The 19,852-nt window shown below is 42.7% G+C and overlaps 1 protein-coding gene across 1 annotated transcript in view; it reads left to right on the forward strand.

Annotated features, from left to right (window-relative positions):
- The first annotated feature begins 5,093 nt into the window (after positions 1-5,093).
- The window catches only part of AMOTL1 (angiomotin like 1), a 107,951-nt gene continuing 93,192 nt past the window's right edge, over positions 5,094-19,852 (forward strand). Inside the window, exon 1 of the mRNA XM_006162572.2 lies at positions 5,094-5,352. Coding sequence (XP_006162634.1) covers positions 5,304-5,352 — 49 coding nt within the window. The 5' untranslated portion in view covers positions 5,094-5,303. The remainder of the gene's footprint in view (positions 5,353-19,852) is intronic.

The raw sequence follows: 19,852 nt of genomic DNA on the forward strand, positions 1-19,852 counted from the left end.
GAACCGCTAGTTCTTCTCCTTCTATAATATGTAGTATATTCCAGCAGGTCTTCTACTTTAAAAGTCAATGACAGAAAAGTGGGGAAATTCTCACCATTCCTAGTACCCCAGCCACTCAGGCTGGTTCGCCTCAGAGGAAAATCTAGTTTTACAGCATAAACTCAGAGTTGGGTGGGTGCTAAAATTCACTCTTAAGTATTCTGTAAATTACCCAACCAGAAATCAGTTCTTACTCTTACCCAGATTTTAGGTGGCCTCCCAGCTCACTTGCCCAGGACAGCTGTTCCCTGACTCCAGACCTTACTGCCCTCCTGGAGAGCACTCCAGAACTGAGCCTAGTGTAGTGGTGATGGATGGAGATAATTTTCAGACTCCCAGGAGCTGTTAGGGACCTAAATTTGTTACTAAATCCTTCCCTTTCCTTATGAGAAGGAAGATCTATTAAGCCTTCACATAAGCACTAAGCTAGGCAAGTTAGGTACATTGTCTCCTTTTAAATCACCAGAGAAGGATTCCTCTCTGAGGGAGGCAGTTAAGTATTTTAAAACAGGGGCTTAGGAGTGAGATGGGTCTAGTATCAGCTCTCTCTCTGCTACTCATTAGTCAAATATTGGCTGAATGATGTAACTTTTCTAAAGCTCAGTTCTCCCTCTTTGATAAGAAGTTACAACAGCTTCTACCTCAAAGAATTATGAGAAATCCAAGAGCTAATTGCCTGTAAAGCTCGCAGTATGGTGCTTAGCACACTGTACCGAGCTATATTAGCTGTCTATAAGTAATAGCTATTACAACTAAAGAGTCAGCCATTTTCTTTTGAAATATGAGCATCTTAGAGAAATGTTAACTTCTGCTGTGCTAGATTGTGCTAGACACACAGTTTCTTTGTGTTTACATGTCCTGAGTTTTGACAGAATCAAGATATATAATAATGGGCAATCTGATTTGAGCTCTCCCCTTCAAAAAGGGAAAGTATCACGAGATACCCTAATAGATAAAATAGGGAGAGGGAAGAATGAGCAACATGTGGTATTTTAGATAAATTAATAAATAATTAAGTAACCATACCCAGTGGGTATTGCTTTATGGACCATTATCAGCTCCGACAGGTGGTAGAGAGATCAAGGACTGTGATGGTCCCACATGGCCAGTAGAGTCAGGATCTATGTGAAGTCATGCATTCAGTTCTCAGTGCCAGGTTTTAAAGGAAACATTATCCCTCAACTAGAAGGCCGTTCAGAAGACGCTGAACAGGATGAGAGTGGATAGAGGAAACCAGAGCACACCTGGTGTGGAGAAGACAAGATTAGATAGAATGTGAAAGCCATCTCCAAATTTTTCAGAATCTTTCGTAAAAAGAGGAGACATAGACTTATTCTGTAATTGTTCTCTAACATTCTATAATGTGTTTTTCAAAGGGTAAGTCAATAACCCATTAGTGGTTATGAGATCAATTTGACAGGTCAAATTGATCAGCATTTTAAATAAATGAAATAGAACATAATAAAAGATTCCACATGCAGATCATCCAATAAGGGTCACTGCTATTCTATGAAACTCCTGTTTAGTTTAGTTATATTTATATCCATGTGTGTAAATCTAAATGTAACATGTGTCCTTACATTGGGTCACAGTAAAAATAAAGATTGAAAGCTCTGGAAGGCAAAATATGGACAACTGGACCAAAGAAACAGAAAGTCAGATTTCAGCTCCCAACAAAGAACCCTTTATAATGATTATCACAGTATAAACATAGACCAGGCTTTCTTAGGAAGCAAGACTCCCTCCACCTTCCACACCACACTCTCCAGACCCATGCTGAGCTTAAACTCATGCTGGGCATGTGTGCATGCGTGATTACTCACTTTCTGTCTCTGTCTCTCTCTGTCTTTCTGATGAGCACACACACCCTATAGCAAAAGCCTCTCCAAAAAAAAGGAAAAAAAAGAATTATTTGTTTAATTTTATTTATCGTTATTATCATTATTATTTAATTTGACCAAAGAGGGGGAGAGAGAAAGAAAAGGAAAGCGAGAAAGCAAGCCACCAGGTTTGGGACTCGAACCATAGTTGACCATGTGGGAGTCTAAAACCTTAACCACCACACCACCTGCTGGCTTCAAGGCCTTTGACTCTTACTAATCAAATCAGAAGTTTTTTTTAAGGCCTTAGGTCCTGAACAGTGGATTCAGATATGTTTGATGTTGACAATTATTCTTTTTCTGTATTTGATGTAGAGATTATTAAGAGTTGAGGAAATTAAGTCTTAGGGAGGGAGTAAATTGGCTCCCAGAAGCCTGTGCTGTGCATCAATTACTTGGTATTGATTTGACATACTTAGGCTAGATCTACCTGATTGAATCAGAAGATTCTTGAGCCTCCAACCCATGCCTCTCATTTCATTGGAGGTCTAGGAATCTGTTCCATTTGATGGACCAGATTCCAACTTCTTAAAAATTCCTCTGGCTTTCATGCCTTTAAATTTTCCTAGCTCCTCTGCTTCTTCAGTCTCTTCTTCTTTCCTCTACTGTCCAGTTATGGGTGTTCTCTAAGTGACCTGATCATCAGGGCTTCATCTCTCTTCTTCTCTATACCTGTCCCCAACTTCTCAACCAGCCCCTTGTTCCTTACTTCTTCGTGCCCGTAGGACAGTGAGTCACTCAACATCTTTTTCAGACCAGTTCCTCCTTACTCTGCTTCTTCCATCCTTAGCCTAATGACCCATTCTTCCTATAAATAAAATCTGTGTTGGCCTGATTACTTTGTTCTTTTCTTCGTGATAGCCATCTAGTTAAATAGAGAGTAGAATCCTGCTTCAAAGATTCGCTATCTTTCTTCATTTTGGTATCTTGAAAGATATGGGGTCTCTTTCTTCCTTTCCATCTTTATCCCAACCTCACATCTCGTTGCTTTCTGTAACTATCCTAGACTGTCCCATTATTCCACAGGGCTATGAGAGAGCGAACTGAAATAATAACAGCAAATATATGTGGAGTCCTTATATGCTTTGTGCTAAGGATTTTACATCTGTGACTTTATTTAATCCTTACAACCTCCCTGTGAGGCTTGGTGTTAGGATACTAGGTTTAGAGCAGTTAGGTGACTTGCCTAAGGTCACACAGATAGTGAGTAGCTGACCTGTGACTCAGTCCAGATTTTTGGTTGAGTTGATGCTTTTGCTAGTAAATTCTGCCTCCAGGGATATAGGACTATATCCAGTAGAGGGCATTAGTTAAGGTAAGTTCCCTTCTTTTATTCTTTTTTCTATTCCCTCTCATCCCCAAATCTATGTAAATTCACAGGTGAATTTAATCAATCAGTGGTCCCTTCACTGTTTGTAGGATGTAGTTTAATTCTTTCCTATGCTGTTCACAGTATGTAATATCAAGCACACTGAGGCAGTAATCGAGGCTACCCCTGGCTTCACTGTAAACTTGGTCTGCGACATTAGGCAAGTCATTCAACAACTAGGCCTGAATTTCCTCATCTGCCAAGTGAAAGGTTTGGTTGAGAATTTCTTCGGTTCTTTCCATGCTTTGTAAGTCTGTTTTTCTGCCTTACCTTGTTTTCTCCTCCTTTCTAGTAAAAACCCTTCCCTCTACTGATACTTCTTCCCAAGCACTCAGACCTTGACAGCTGCCCCTTCGCATCAGCCTCTGCTTGCCCAGGACTGCCTTTTCCTCTCCCCACTGCATCTGAACTCCATCTAGGCTCTCCTTTCTCCTGCAGAAAGTTAGTCCTTCTCTCTACCTTTTCCAGGAATCACTAGTCCTTGGAACTCTGTATTGTTGCTTTCCTGTTTTCTGCTTGCATATCTTGTCTTCTTAAACAGATAAATCCTTGAAGTACTAGTTAACTGTTCTAAATTTCTTTTGTGTGCTATTATGCACTAGGGTACACGACTTTAAATTTGATAATTGTTAAATGATTGGATTTGGGTTTATCTGGAGACAGAAGTTACTAAGCCCATCAGGGAAATTGGAAGTCTAGACAGGACACGCACACCCACACCCACCAGAATGGACTGGAAGGTGGGAGGCTGACATTGGAGCAGCAGGAAAATGCAGTGTTCTGCGAGGCTGAGCCACATGGGAAGGTTCCTGGTTCACCTCAAAACCCTGTTGAGGGTACTGTCAGTTTCTCTAGCAAAAGTAAGAAATTAAAAACAAAGTATTGAGTAGAGGGGTAAAGCTGCTGGCAGGCAAGTTAGGGAATTGCCACAATCCAGGCAGGAATCCCTGTAGGCCTGGCCTAGTATAAGGCAAAGAGTGTGGAGAGGCAGTTAACAGGCTTGGTATATGCTCAGTCTTGACACTGTCCACTGCAACTAGGCTACTACCTGGCTGCCTGCTCTCTGAGTAGCAGAGCCAGCCTGGCAAAGCCAAGCAGAAGTACTCTAAGGCAGGCCCGGGCAGCCCAGAGGGCATAGGGTATAATCCAGGGTGAGGGAGTGGGTGAGTGTCACTTGTAGTGCAGCCTGATTTAAGAGGTTGAGCAGAGTCCAGACATTTTCCTAGAGTTGCTTTCTTTGCCTCTGCTGGGGGCAGGTGATGGCTTGGGGATGGTCACAGACTGTGCCAGGGTGGGAGCACGCGCAATACCTATGGCTATAACGTATGTTTTGGCCTTTCTGTTCGTCAGTGGAGCACATGGTTGCAATTTATTGGCCAGTCCGAGTGTGTGATGAAAGCACCAGGGCCTGGGCACTTCTGAGAAGTGTGACCACATTCCACCAGGAATTCTACTTAAGAAAAAATCCATCCTACTGCAGAATCTAACCTGGATTTAGGGGCAGATCCAGGAACGAATTTCACCGGGGACTGGTCTGGTGGAAACAAAGACAAAGTAGAAGGAAGTCGAACTAGAGAATCTACTAAAACTGCAAGGGAGTCTGTCGCCTCTTAAATCTCAGCGAGACACGTCAGCTTGAGCTCTGGCAATTTAAGCCTGGCAATCTGGCGGGCCAGGGAGGGGCGGCGGGTGGTTAGAGACGGGCTCTAGGGCCCAGCAGCTGGGCGCCAGGGCGGGGGTGGAGTGTAGGGTTACAGTGACGAGCCCAGGCGACCCTCCCTGGCCAGGCGCGGTCTGGGGAGGGCGGGTGGCGGCGGTAGCGCGCGGGACGCTCTAGGACCCAGCAGCGGTTGTCGGCTTTGGGCTAGAGGTGAAGTCCTGGCATTTCCCTCCTTCCTGTGTGAATGGGGCTGATTGTCGGGCGCCACTTCCCCGCGCTGCCCCGCGCCATACTCTGTGCGCTGCCTAGCGGCCGCCTTCCCCAACCACAGGACTAAACTAGGTATGATCGCCTCATGTGGAAGGCAAAGTTGCGCCGGGGAACTTGTGAGCCTACGGTGAAAGGTAACAGCTCCGGCTTAGGTGCGGGGAGGGCGCCTCCGGTCAGCTGTGCAAAGGGCTCCCCGGCCAGTGCTTCCCTGCCCTATCCTGCTCTGGGCAGGGGGCTCCTCCTGGGGGCCTGGGCCGAGGTCGGCCAGATTCCGGAGCGACTGGGGCAGCTGATCCGAGGCTTTGGGCCGGGAGAGTCCGTCGTCGTGGGAATCTTGCTTTCTATTACTCAGATTGTTTAAAAAGAGCCAAACATAGTCCCGGTGCCATCCTCCAGGTCCCTGGAGCCCGCAGGTCCGCGCCCCGCTGCAGACTGGAAAGTTGTGTCCGCCAGCCCGCGGCGACCCGCGGTCCGTAGGGTGCGGACGAGCCCCAGACGCGGGACTGGCCTTTCTAGGGGTGCTGCCATATGGCTGGACTCTCCGAGACGTGCGCAGGCTCCCGGCTGCTGGCTGCCGCGGGAAGGGGCGAAAAGGGGTGTCTGGTGGCTGCTTCCCTCGGCTGGAGACAAAGGGCCCATACCCGCAGGTCGGATAGGCCCCGGCGCTCGGGCTGGATCTTTTCTGTGCGCAGGCAAGACTCGGGTCTGGCGGGGGGGGGCGACCCGGACCCCGAGGCTCGGCTCGCCTTAGCAACTGCTCCTTTGTTCTCCCCAAACAAGTTTCTTCGATAAACTGGGGAGTAAGAGCTAGTTCTTCCTTCCCGGTTAGTGCTGTCTTTACAGGAATCTGATTTCGGGGAGCGGAGGATTAAACTTTCCAAGTGGGACTGGTTTTTCTTGGGATATGACATTTGTAGCTGGAGGGAGATAGGCTCTTCGGCGGATGACAGCGGGCGGAATGGGGCCCTGCGCTGGGGCAGGCTGCACGAGCTTGTAGGCAGCCTGGCCAGAGGACCAGAACCGAGTAGAGGAGCCCTGGCAGTAGCCTCCAGGGCCTGGGCCACCTGGACTGAGCTTGCGGCTGCGTGTTCAGGCTTCCCCTTTAGAGCTCGAGACCCAGAAACCCGCTTCCCTTCTTTAGCACAGCCTGCCTTCCCCTATACCGCCTCGCTCTCACTTTGTGTATCTTGTTAGGCAGCTGGGAAGACTTCCTTTCCCATTTCTGTTACAAAGTTTTTCGTCTTTTTGTCATTAGTATCGGTTTGCTGTCTCCGAATGGCACATGCCTTTAGTCAAGCTAGTGTGTGGATCACCTGGCCTGGAGCTTCAGGAGCCCCGGTGGGGGTGGGAGATGGGGGGTGGAAGGTGGGGGTGGAAGGTGGGCGGGTGCAGCCTCTGGAGAGGCCTCCTGAGGCTTTGCGGTTTGGATCGAACATTTTGGCCCTCAACTCCCTTGCTCTGTGCAGTCATGGATGCCCATTTTCCTCTTTTGAGGCTCGCAGGGAGAAATGAATTTTTACCCGCTTATAAAAGTGTTTGGTGGAGGGGAACCACTTGTGATACCTCAAAGATGCTTTTGACTTCACCAAACAATAATGTGTTACCTAGCTCACCATAAGCAAATAAAACCAGAATAGAGGTATATTAATGGTTATAGCTCCAGAAAATTTCCAGAAAAAAGTCAGGACTTGAAGTGTTTAACAATCATGGCTCCCTGCTTCCAAAACTGGCCTGTGGGTCCCTGCCGAAGTGGCTAGGATTTCCTCTGGCTGCCTGCAGTTCCTGGACCGGGCATGTGTGGGCGTCAGACCAAGGCTAAAGATCAGGGACCTCTCTAGATTTCAAGTTGAGTTTAGAGCAATGTGAAATTGCCTTGTAGGCGTGTGTTCTGAGCATTCCATGTATCTAGTATGAATATTCCTTAGAATATGGGATAACACTTTAATACGTTGTGAACTTACGTTGAAAGGGAGTAAAGGCTCGGGAAGCACTGATTTGACCAGAATGAAAGGAGAAGACAGAGCAGAAGGCTCCAGAGAACCTCTTCTCTCCCAGGTGATGGGAGCGGGAGAGAGGGTTGAGGCTGATGAGATTTTACATGGGTACACTACTGCTTTTGTGTGATACATTTTTCTTTTCTTTTTAAAATTTCACTATAAAAATAAGCCAGGGACCAGCAGATAACGTAGTAATTGCGTTGATGGACTCCCACATAGTCATCCTTGATTGGAGTCCCAGACTCATGGCTTAAACAAATGCCAGGCATGTGTGCCCAAAATCCCGAGAGGAGAATGGAGAAGGGATTGAGGCATGGCCATCCCCCCTGGGGGTGGTGGTGGTGGTGATTTCTTACTTTCTGTCTCTCTCTGGCAAGCGCATGTGCCCTATAGCAGAAATATCTCTAAACGTAAGTAAGTATATACATAAAATAAGTATGGAGCACATGCTCTCATTGGAGACAGAGAGAGAGAGTGGGAAAGTGAGAAAGCAGCCCATTATCATTCCGCAGTCTTCCAGTCTCCTCTTGGAATTTTGGGTGCTGCACACATGCCCATGCCCCGGGTGTTTTTTAAGTTGCTGGGTCCAGAACTAGAACCTAAGCAAGCCATGTGGGGTCTAGACACCTTGACTACTATACTACCTAGCTTGCCCCAATTTTCAAGGGAAAGGGGGAAACCATTGTAAACCTGCAGGTGGGTAGAAGGGAGAGAAGGTGCTGCACTTGTGACTCCCTCTCTCCTTTTTATAATGCATAGAAGTTTGGGCTTTTAGGTTCTGTGCAGATGATGGACGGTGAAGAATACTAATGTATTGAAGGGCCTGTGGAGATCAAAGCATTTAAAAATACATCTTTTCATGGAAACTAATGGAGGACTTTCCGTTTAAATGAGATTTTAAAGTGCTGTCGTTTCAAAAAGCACCTGCATGAGAAACGTGAGTGATTTTATGGGATGGTGCTCTGTTGATTACGCTGGAGAATGTCTGGCCTTGGCCAGTTAGTCTGAAGGCTTCTGTGGGTAGAGCTCTGCTTTTTTTATGTCTGTCCCTGTGGAGAAGGGTAGACCTAGGGCCTAGGGGAAAGATGGCCAAACTAATTGAATTAGATGGTGGTCTGGCTGGTGAGTTCTGTCAAAAATTGCACCCTCTAGGTACCAGTACTGCATTTCTTCATAGTAATTTGTGGAAATGCTTTGAAAAGGATAAAGCAGTGTAAAAGAAAAATGGAATGGTGCAAAACAAAGGAATTGTTAGTGAAAATTGTAAAAATTTGATTTTTCAGTCTATTTATTAAAAGGAAAATTTAATTTTCTGTTATGTAAGATTCCCCCCAAATAACTTTTGTTTTCTTGGTGTGGCTATCTGCATTTTAAATACATGTGGAAGCTCAGGCCAGGCAATTCTGTAATATTTTGAATAATTTGTCTCCTATTTTTAAAAATTATTTTATATAGCTTTATTTATTTATTTTATTTGACCAGAGAGGGATGGAGAGAGAGAGTGAAAGAGAGAGAAGAAAGTGAGAAAGCAAGCCACCAGGTCTGGGACTCGAACCATGTGGGAGTCCAGCACCCCCAACCACCTTGCCACCTGCTGGTCCCAGTTTCCTATTCTTTAAATTAATTTTGGTAGCTTCTTATGACCCAGAAGGCAGTAAGTAATAGAATTTTTGAGAAGCAAATGCTATCATGGAGTTTAGGAGGATATATTTGATAATACGGTTTATTGGGAATAGTCTGAGGTTGTTGAGGGGTTTTTGTTTGTTTGCTTAGTGTTTTTTTTTGGGGGGGGGTAAGGGGTGGCTTTGCTTTGTATTAGAGGACAGTGTAAGTCTTGGCCACTGTGGCTAACTCAGTATACTGCTTTTGCTAGAAGGAAGTCACTTCTGCTCTTGGGCTTGTGTGTTCTCCTCTAACATGGGAGGCCGTTGGCTCTGCCCTTGTAACCAGGCTTGTGAAAGGGTACGATCTATTTATTGTAGGCCCTCAGGACAGGACTCCTGGACTCCCAAAGGGGCTCACACAGGCATTTCTTTTTTTCCTTTCCTTTCAGGAGGGGGTAGTACAGTAGCTCTAATGTGTTAGGAAATGTGTTCCTGTTAAGACTAGAGAATTGAATTTTTAAATGTGTGTGAGACAACACTGGTCAGTATTGTAGCTGCGTAACTCTTGTCTTTTTTTTTAAGCAAAAATGTCTTATCATTTACTTGCTTTTTTAACTTTTTATTTTGAAATGATCATAGCTTCATAGGAGGTTGCAAAATTAGTAGAGAGGTCCTGTGTACCCTTCACCCAGTTTCCCCCATTGGTAACCTCTCTCCTATCCATAGTACAATAGTAGAACTAAGAAGATCGACATTGGTTCAGTCCACAGAGCATATTCAGATTTCACTAGTTTTTCATATATTGTATTTGCGTGTGTAAACTTCTACACCATTTTTGTGCTTCCTTGCTTCTTTCTCTCTCCTCTTCTCTTTCTTCCTTCCCCTTGGCAGTCTTCCAACCAGCCAGGAGCACAGGCCTTGCAAGTGTGCTTGTCATGTTCAGGTTTACTTGCGATCTGAAACCAGGCCTTCCACGTGGCTCCAGCGTTGTACAGCAGTGCCCTACTGCCTCCATCACTATGGCTGGGCCGCTCTGCAGTTTTTTCAAGGGTACATTTTTGTACCAAATAATCAAGAGACAGTCTATTCCGTTGTCTCAAGAATCTCACTTGTTCTACCCTTTGATAGTCACATTCACCATTTTTTTCCCCACCCCCTGCTCTGCCCCAATGCTAATAACCAGTAGTCTGTTCACCATGTCTATAATTTTGTCATTTAGGGAATGTTACATGAATAAAATCATGCAATATGTAACCTTTTGAGATTGGCTTTTCATTTTGCATAATTGCCTTTGAATTTTTGCATGTATCAATAGCTTATTCGTTTTTATTTCTGATTACTATTTCATGGTATGGATATACTGTTATTTGTTAACTCATTCACCTATTGAAAGACATCTGTGTTGTTTCCACTTTTTGACCATTACATATAAACTATGAACATTCATATTTAGGTTTTTGTGTATATGTGAGTTTTCATTTCTCTGGGGTAAATGTCCAGGAGTGTGGTTGATGGATTTTATGGTAAGTGTATGTTTGGCTGTTTTTTTTTAAATTGCCAAATAATTTTTGAGTGGCTATACCATTTTACATTCCTACCAGCAGTGTATGAGAGATCCTGTTTTTCTGCATCCTCACCAGCATGTGGTGTTTTCACTATTTTTTATTTTAGTTGTCTTAGTAGTTATTCTATTAGTTGTTCTTTTTTTTTTTTCTTTGAGAAGTTTTTGCTATAGGGCGCGTGCGCTCACCAGACAGACAGAGAGAGACATAGAGACAGAAAGCGAGAAATCACCCCCCAGGGGGGATGGTCACGCTGCAATCCCTTCCCCTCCATTCTCCTCTTGGGATCTTGGGCATGCACGCACATGTGCCCGGCGTGAGTTTTAAGCCACCACGTCCGGGACGCGAACCGCGGTCGACTATGTGGGAGTCCAGCGACATAGCCATTACGCTAACTGCTGGTTCCCCTATTAGTTGTTCTAATCTTGTTGTGATTTTAATTTACATTTTCCTAATGGCTGACAATGTTGAAGATCTTTTCCTGTACTTATCTGCTATCCATATGTCCTTTTTGGTGAAATGCCAATTCATGTCTTCTGCCCATTTTCTCACTAGGTTATTTATTTTAGTGTGAGTTTTGGGAGTTCTTTTTGTATTCTAGATTCAAGTCCTTTGTCTACTCATTTTTCAGTTTAGCTTGACTTACCTTCCTTGTACAAGAATCTTTTGCGTAACAAAAATTTTTAGTTTCGATAAAGTTGAACTTATTTATTTTCTTTATGGATTGTGCTTTAGGGTATCACATTTAAGAACATTGTGCTTAGGCTTAGGCCCATGTTCCAAAGATTTTATCCTTTTTTTTTTCCCTAAGATTTTATAGCTTTGCACTTTATATTTAAATTGTAGTTTATTTTTATCTTAAGAATGTGTGTGCCTTGCCATTGCTCATAACAAGCCATCTCTTGGGTGTCGATTGTGAAAGTCTTGTGTTCTGGAGCATGTGGATGGACTGTCTAGAGTAGTTCCCACTCTCCAGAGCTTGCCAATTAGTGAAGTTGCATATGGATGTGACCATGTGTACTGGACTGTAATAGAGACATGTGACTTTGGGAGCACTCAGCAGAAGGCCTTGTCCAGGTAGTCAGAGAGGGTTTCTCTGGGCATGTTGCCTAAGCATGGTGGGAATGAAATTGGTTCTTGCCTTTGATTCTGTTTGTGGGTGTGTTTATTGCCATGAATTCTTCAGTGTGGGTTACTATGATTCTTTACACATGCTGATTGACTTGGGTAAACTGCGTGGTAGAGGACGCTTTTCAACAATATCTAGGTAACATGATAGCTTAAAAAAAGGGAAAATGACATAAAGAGTATGAATAAAGTTGAGTAGATGAGGGACCAGCAGTTATCATAATGGCTATGTTGCTTAACTCCTACGTAGTTGAGTGTGCATGGTTCGAGTCCTGGACCTGGTGGTTTAAAACTCACGCTGGGAGCGTGTACGTGGCCAAGATCCTTAGAAGGGAATGAAGGAGAAGGGATTGTGGCATGGCCATCCCTCCTGGGGGGTGATTTCTCACTTTCTGTCTCACTGTCTCTCTCTGTCTGGTGAGTGCACATGACCTTTAGCAAAAACCTCTCAAAAAAAAAAAAGTTGAATAGATGAAGAGTTAGAATATATACTGAAGTGAAAAGAGAGGTGTTAAAAGTATTTGAATTGTTTAAGAACAGATAGACCTGGTTTGCTCCTTGAGGCTGCCACCTCCTTGCTGCGTGACCTCAGGGAATTTTGCCTGCTGAAGCCTCATGAGAAAATGGAAAGAGTAATAGTTCTTACCTCATAGAGTTCTGTGAGGGTAAAATGAAATAATGCATATATAGCACTTAACATAGCACTGGGCTCATTGAAAGCATTTAATAAATGCCTACTAATGTTATTATTAAATGACAGAAAGGCAGGCCATTTTATAATGTTATGTATATTTTCATGTCTTATTTCTCTGAGAAATTGTAATCCCAGAAACTTACCTTTTCACAGTTGGGAGCATAATTTCATGTGTCAAATATTATTTATTGAATGAGATTAGAAGCTGGGATGCTCTATCCAAAATCTATTGTCTGTAAAATGTTCCTTTTTCCTACCCATAAAACCAAAATTTCCTGAGTAAAGAATGATTTTCTTTCAGCTCCTGACCACAGGAGGTGGCAGGAGTTGCTGGTGTCATGTGGCTAGATCAGAGTTTGTGGTGCTTGTTACCCTAGATGCAGTTAAGTCAAGGCTAATGTCACTGGGATGTATCCCAAACTTCCTAATTCCTTAATATCCAACCTATTTGTTTTTAGATCAGTGTTTCTCAAGCGTGAGTGAGCATCAGAATCATGTGGAAGGCTTATTAAAGATGGAGTGTGGGGCCCCACCTCACGAGTTTCTGTTTCAGTAGGTCTTGGATGGGGCCTGAAACTTTGTATTTCTGTTATAACAGGTTTCTAAGGGATGGTTATGGGCTGATCCTAGGACCACACTTTGAGAACCAGTGTTTTAGAGCACAGTCTCCTTTGAATTGGACCTAGACTGAAGTGCTTACCCACTGGAACTGAGTCTTTGCATCTTTAACAATTGAGTTTGGGATAATGAACATAAATAAGTATGTGCTCTCCTCTGATCACTCTTTTGCGCCTCACTCCTTCTGACCACAGCTTTGCCTTCTGTCAGGTGTCTCTCACTATACCAAGTTAGGCTACCATACGCAAGCCATAGTGGAAGTTATGCCAAATTAGGCTACCATACACAAGCCATATTGCCTTGAGTAAGTCACTGAGCCTCTGTGAAATAAATATCTTTGCTAAATACTTACATTCTAAGGTTATTGTGGGACTTAAGCAGATAACGTGTGTGAAAGCAATTCACGGTGCAAAATAGCATTTTACTATTTTGTGCAAACTCGCTATATCTCTGGGACAGTCTCATTGGACTTGAGGTGGACCACATCTCCTGGTTCTATGTTTCATTGCTGCTGGGGGGATTTGGTAATGATTGGATAGAAATCTGGAGGGATGTCATGGAAAAGGTTCCTGCAGTGGTTGTATGGTTGGGCTAGAGTCTCTGAGGGCCTTTCAAACTGAGATGCTGTGGCGGCACATTGATGTGCACTTGTACTGGTGACCAAAGAAGAGCTCCGTGCCGGAAAATCGCTTGAGCTGACACTGGAATGTTAAGAGTCGGCTTCCTAGAAGTATGGAAATAAGATCCCAGGACATTTGTTCCTGGCAGTTTGTGACATATGTGATCTGGCACCCATTTATGTCTTAAAGTTCTGCACTTGCAATGTTCATAGTAGTCACTAGCCTCTTGTGGCTATTTAAATGAATGAAGATGAAATAGCACTAAAAATTTCAAGTTCTCAGCCATACTAGCCACAATTCAAGTGTTTAATAGTCATTGGTATCATTTCAACAATTTCTGTTGGCTAGTGCTATTTACTGAGAGATTGGCTCTGATTGTCTGATGGTGGTATCACTAGATTCCAACAGATGGGACAGGGACACATTTTGCGATGAAATGTGGCACTTTTCCCCTGGAAATCTGATGTGAACTGATTGGGAGAAAATACCATCACGTAAATGCTCTGTCAGCTTGGACCTCTTTTTGCCACTTCTGTTTTTGGAGGCTCGTTTCACATGGAAAGTGAAGGTCAACATGGCACCTGGGTCATGCTTAGGCGGAGTTTACCAGACCATTAGGAAGAAATGTTTGCTGGTTTTTGATTCATGTTCCAATTGTGGAATTCTCCTAGGGATCTGGTCCTTGAGAGAAGCAAATGAAAATGCTTGGATGGAATTAGCACCCAGAGGTCCTTCTGGAGAGGGTCATCAAAGGCCAGTGTGGACTCCTGAATCTTGGAGCTTGTCTCCTGTTGAACCAAACTTAGTCAACAAGAGGCAGGAGCTGGCCTTTGTTCATCTCTCCAGGGTTTGGACTTGCTCAGATACCATTCCACAAAGTACCATCCCCTTTTGCCTCCTTTGAAAGTGTTCTGTAAAGTTCCTTTTTTGCTCACTTTACATCTAGTCAATTGCCAGGTCCTTGCAATTGACCTCCAAAATACTAATTGCTTACTTTCCCTTCCTTTGCATGTCTCTAAAACCTACCTAGTTTAAGCACTCACTATAGGCCCGTCACTATCAATCATGGTAGCCACCCACATAACACGTATTTCCACTGCTGTTCACCTCCTCTGATCGATTCTGTCCTTTCTCTCCTTCCTCCTGAATTTCCTCCCCTCTTCTCAGAACAGGTCGAGCAAGACAAGGTTGACGTATTGTGTCTTCCAGGCTTGCTTAGCTTCTGTGTGAAGTGGGTCTTTGTACGTGCCCTGTAGCCATGTCAGGGAGGGAGGCGACATCTCAGCTGCTGCTTCTCAACTGGAGGGACTGCTCTGGGTGATGTGGCCCAGGAATGTGACCCCAAAAACAGGTGTGAGGCAGACCTTCTTCCTGACATGGCTGGATTCTGAAGGACTCTGAGAACCAAGTATTTTGTGAGCAAGTCCCCTTTATCTGGGGGATCTGGGAAAAGGAGATAGTATGAAATTCCCAGGTAAGGACTGTTTTCTGAGGACTGTCGCCTAAATATCAGTGGAATTATGTTGACTGCTCATCTTGGTGATCTGGGAAAAAATTGAAAGATGAAAGGACAGACAAAAATAGTAGAAAATGCACTTCGTTGGAATTCTGGAAACTAGTGGATGCAGTACCAACTGTGCACACTATTAAATTCATTGCATTAAATTTACTGCAGAACACACATAAAGCAATCTAGTTTCTGGAAAAAAAAAAGATCTCATGGTCCTTTATATAGAAGAGTCAAAGAAAATGTCTTCTGAAATTATTTAATTTAAATAATCTTAAATTAAGACATCTGAGAAAGTAATGTGAAAAGCATCCCAAAATAATTTACATAAACATTGAAGGTAATGGGGTGTCAGGTTTGTTTGAATTAGCAGGTTTGTTAAAGGACATAATCGTGTCAGACATCCCAGGGTATTTACTGACCTGGCAAACCAAAAAATGAATGGTGGGTGGTGTGAAAAGTGCTGAATAAATTCCCCTTCACTGACTTTTAGATTTTATTCTGTAAGGTACTCCTCAAAAAAATAAAAATATTTTAAATTGTCTACTTCAAGATACGGAGTATCTTAGCTGTGAGTTCAGACACAAAATTACCCAAAATTCTGACGTTTTTTTTCTTCAACTTTCTCCAAAATAAATGCCAGGAGTTTGGTGAAAAGAAAAAACGGAAATAAATGCAATTATTTATATTTTCATGTCATTTATTAAATTTCTAAGAACACTTTATTTGTTTAGAAACAAAATGGGCAAACTTAATGATGTATAATTATATATCATTAAGTTTGCTGGTAAAATGAACAGATCTTGTAGTATTGCATTTAGTAGTTTATTTAGGCAGCAATCACAAATATGCTAATCAAATTTACTTTGAATATTTACTTTCAGGTTTTCTTATGAAGGAAGGCACATGCCAAACATTAGGGAGCTGAGCCAACATCTAGCCCTATTTCCTTGTTTTCATAAAAATAAACTAAGATTTACTGAACATTTACTATATGCTGAAACACTGTTCACAGTCCTTCCTTCCTTCCTTTCATTTTTCTTTTAGTTGTCAGATAGTGTACATACTTGTCAGAGAGTCAGAGAAAAAGAAAGGGAGAAAGCATCGTGATGAAGTGGGGTATGGTCACCCTACAGTCATTCCTTCTCCTCCATTTGAGCACATGTGTATGTACCCAGTGTGTTTTTCAAACTGCTGTGGCTGGGACTGGAACCATGGTCAGCCAAGTAGAATCTGGCTCCCTTAACTATTAAGATACAGGGCCAGTCTCCATAGCTCTTTCAGTTGTTTGATTAATTTTCACAACAGCCCTGTGTAATAGGTCCTATTATAGTATCTTTTTGTTTTTTTTGGAGAGAATTTTGCTATAGGGCATGTGCGCTCGCCAGAAAGACAGAGACAGAAAGCAAAAAATCACCATCCAGGAGGATGGCCATGTCGCAATCCTTTCTCTTCCATTCTCCTCTTGGGATCTTGGGCACGTACGCACACACAGAAACGCACACATGTCTGGTATGAGTTTAAGCCACCAGGTCCGGGACTCAAAACGCAGTTGACCATGTGGGAGTGCAGCAACGTAGCCATTATGCCATCTGTTGGTCCCCCTATTATAGTATCTTTAACTGCTGATAAAATATTGGTCCCCTAGAAATGAAGTCATTTGTTCAAGTTCACATAGCTCTTCAATGGGAGAGCCAGAATTCTGACAGATTTGCCAAAACCAAAACATTAGTGGATATTTCCTCTAGCTTTTAAAATTCTTTAATCTTGCTATTACTCTGATCCTTTGGCATGACATCATTCTCTCTCCTCCTTAGTCATTCTGTCTTAACATCCTTGTCTTTGTCTAAGGATCACCTGACTTCCTGCTGGGCAAGTTGTTACTGTTTCTTTTCTCCCCACCTTCTAATAGTAATGTCACTGAACATTTTTCCCCTAGTGAAATCATTGTTGATCTATGTTCTTGTTTATAAAAATTCCTCAAAGGCAAGAAGGTACATTATATACAGGTGATGTCTGGGTGAATGGTTCCCCACTCCCAGCCCCCCTCACCCCATGCATTTTCTTTCATCAGCTGGGGTCCTCTGACTAATAAAGTTGAAGCAGTGCTTTACTTTACATCTGTGACGTAAATATTGAATGCATTGCTCCTTTCATGGAAAGCCATATTTAGCAGAAAGAACAGCTGACAAACCATGATTATTCTCGTTTGGCTGTTTGGTAGATATTTTCTCAAAAATGAGGAAAGGAAAGCTGTCACTTGAAGAAAAACAACTATTTGCTGCCAGTGACAAAACTGAAGTGTTCAAGTAAAAATTGGATTTGGGAATTTTGGGAAACTAGTCTCTCTCATCGTGAAACTGATGCCTTTCTGATGTGTAAAAGACTTTTCCAAGGACTGGGATCCATGGTCTATTAACAGGGGTTTTTTGTGGATATTTTTATCTTGAAATAATGGAAAATGAGCATAATTTTTCCCCAGCTATCTTATATGTGTCAAAAAAAAAAAAAAGCTCCTTTCAAGGTGCAAGATGGGCTGATAGATTTTAATGTAATAGAGTATAGAGGAACATCTATGAAGAGGCCACTGATAAGGTTTCGTATTTTGCATTGTGGTTACCTTTAAGAAACTGGCACTTGTTGAGTTTTGGTGTAGTTTCAAACAAAAATAGTCACAATGATCTGAAACCAATATTTCTTTTTTAAATAATTATTTTATTTAACTTTATTTATTATTATTATTTTCCACTTTGATCAGAGAGAGACAGAGAAAAAGAGAAAGGGAAAGTGAGGAAGCAAGCCACCAGGTCTGGGTTCAGGTCGGCCATGTGGGAGTCTAGCACCTTTAATCACCATGCCGCCTGCTGGCCCTTGAAACTGATATTTCTTCCTTTGCCAGTTACATATGAGCTGACTTCAAAAAGAATGTTGAAATGGAATTAAAGTATAACTTTATTTGGGGGTAAAAAAAATGGAAATGCCTATTTTTTTCCATGATATACATTTTCCATGAACGTTTTGAAGACTCTTCCTGTTCCTATGAGGCCAGGTTTTCATCATCTATTTCAACTGAAATCTTGAAACAACAGATTGAAAGTAGAACCAGCTATGAGAATCCAGCTATCTTCTATTAAGCCAGACATTAAAGACATTTGCAAAATTATTGATATAAAACAATACTGCTCTTCTCACTGCTTATTGTTTTAGAAATGAGTTATTTTTCATAAAAGTGTTCAATATAACTTAAAATGGGTTCGTTTTTAAATGAATTAACATGTTTTTTAAATCTTTTTTAAAAGAATTATTTTATATAACTTTATTTATTATTATTATTTTTAAATTTGACCAGAGGGAGTAGGAGAGCGAGAAAGGAAGAGAACAAGCCACCAGGTCTGGGACCCAAATCTCAATAGGCTACATGGGAGTTCAACGCCTCAACCACCATTCCACACCACCTGCTGGCCCCAAATTAACATGTTTTAATGTTTCTCAGTTTTAATTTTTAGTACAGTAAACAATACCACAGGTATGGGCCACATCAATAAAAGCTCATTTGGTTCTCAATTTTTAAGAGTATGAAGGGTTACAAAATAAAAAAAAGTTTGAGTGTTGTTGGTATGGTGGTTAAAAACCAGACACTCCAGTGCCAGACGAGCTTGGCTTAAATCTTGATTTGACCCCTTACTAATTGTGTGACTTTAGGTAAGTCATTCTCAGGGCCTTAGGTTCCTCATCTGAGGAACAGGGATAATCTTCACAGTGTTATGAGGATTGAATAAATTAATGTGAATCACTCAGGACAGAATAATGTCCTTCATGGAAAACTCTTAGCAGTGTTTGGTTACTTCCATTTACCCTTTTCCAAGGCATGTAGTTGATTTGACACCAGGAAGTTTTATTTTGCAGCATATTTCCTTATGTTCTCTCTCTTAGCCTTAGGGCTGATGATAAATTATGGGGTCTATACAGTGGTGTTTGTTATGAACTATATGAAATTACCTGTGAAATTTGTGTGTATGTATTCTAGAACTGGGGAGAAGCGCTGTAGCTTTTAACAGATTCTTTTAAAGGGACACTCATGACCCAAAACCAGCAGAAGAGGTGAATGTAGCCCCTAAGCAGTCCTGTGTGTACTCCGAGTTGAACATGGACTCTGATGTCCCAGCTCACTTACTCACACTGCCTTGAGCCTGTCTGTGGCACTGCATTTCTGTAGTGTTTGACAACTGTCAGCTTCATTTGTCTGTCTCCTTAATCTGTCAGATTTGGGTCTCCTGGCTAGCACTGTCTCACTCCTGGCAAGTGGTCAATGTCTTGTATCTTTGTGGAATGAATGAATGGATGGATAAATGATTTTGTGAATACTTCTGCATTTTTGCTGCTTATCAAAGTCTCAGATGGGTGATTCTTTGTTAACTCATGGATGTTACAAGGAACCCAGATACTATCACAAATGTCCAGGTGTTTTAGGTGGTATGGTGGTTAAGGCACTGGGCTTCAACATGATTGACTGTGGTTTGAGTCCCAGACCTGGTGGCTTGCTTTCTCACTTTCTCTCTCTTTGTCTCTCTCTCTCTGTCTCTGGTGAGTGCACATGCCTGGTAGCTGATTTTTTTTAAAAAAGAAATAATACATAAAACTAAATAAATAATTCTTTTTTTTGGAGAGATTTTCGCTATAGGGCGTGTGTGCTTGCCAGACAGACAGAGAGAGACATTAGAGACAGAAAGCAAGAAATCACCCCCCAGGGGGGATGGTCACGCCGCAATTCCTTCTCCTCCATTCTCCTCTCGGGATCTTGGGCACGCACGCACACGCGCCTGGCATGAGTTTTAAGCCACCGGATCCGGGACGCAAACTGCGGTCGACTACATGGGAATCCAGTGACATAGCCATTACACTAA

This window comes from Tupaia chinensis, unplaced genomic scaffold (assembly GCF_000334495.1).
Source record: "Tupaia chinensis unplaced genomic scaffold, TupChi_1.0 Scaffold140218_1, whole genome shotgun sequence".
NCBI lineage: Eukaryota > Metazoa > Chordata > Mammalia > Scandentia > Tupaiidae > Tupaia > Tupaia belangeri.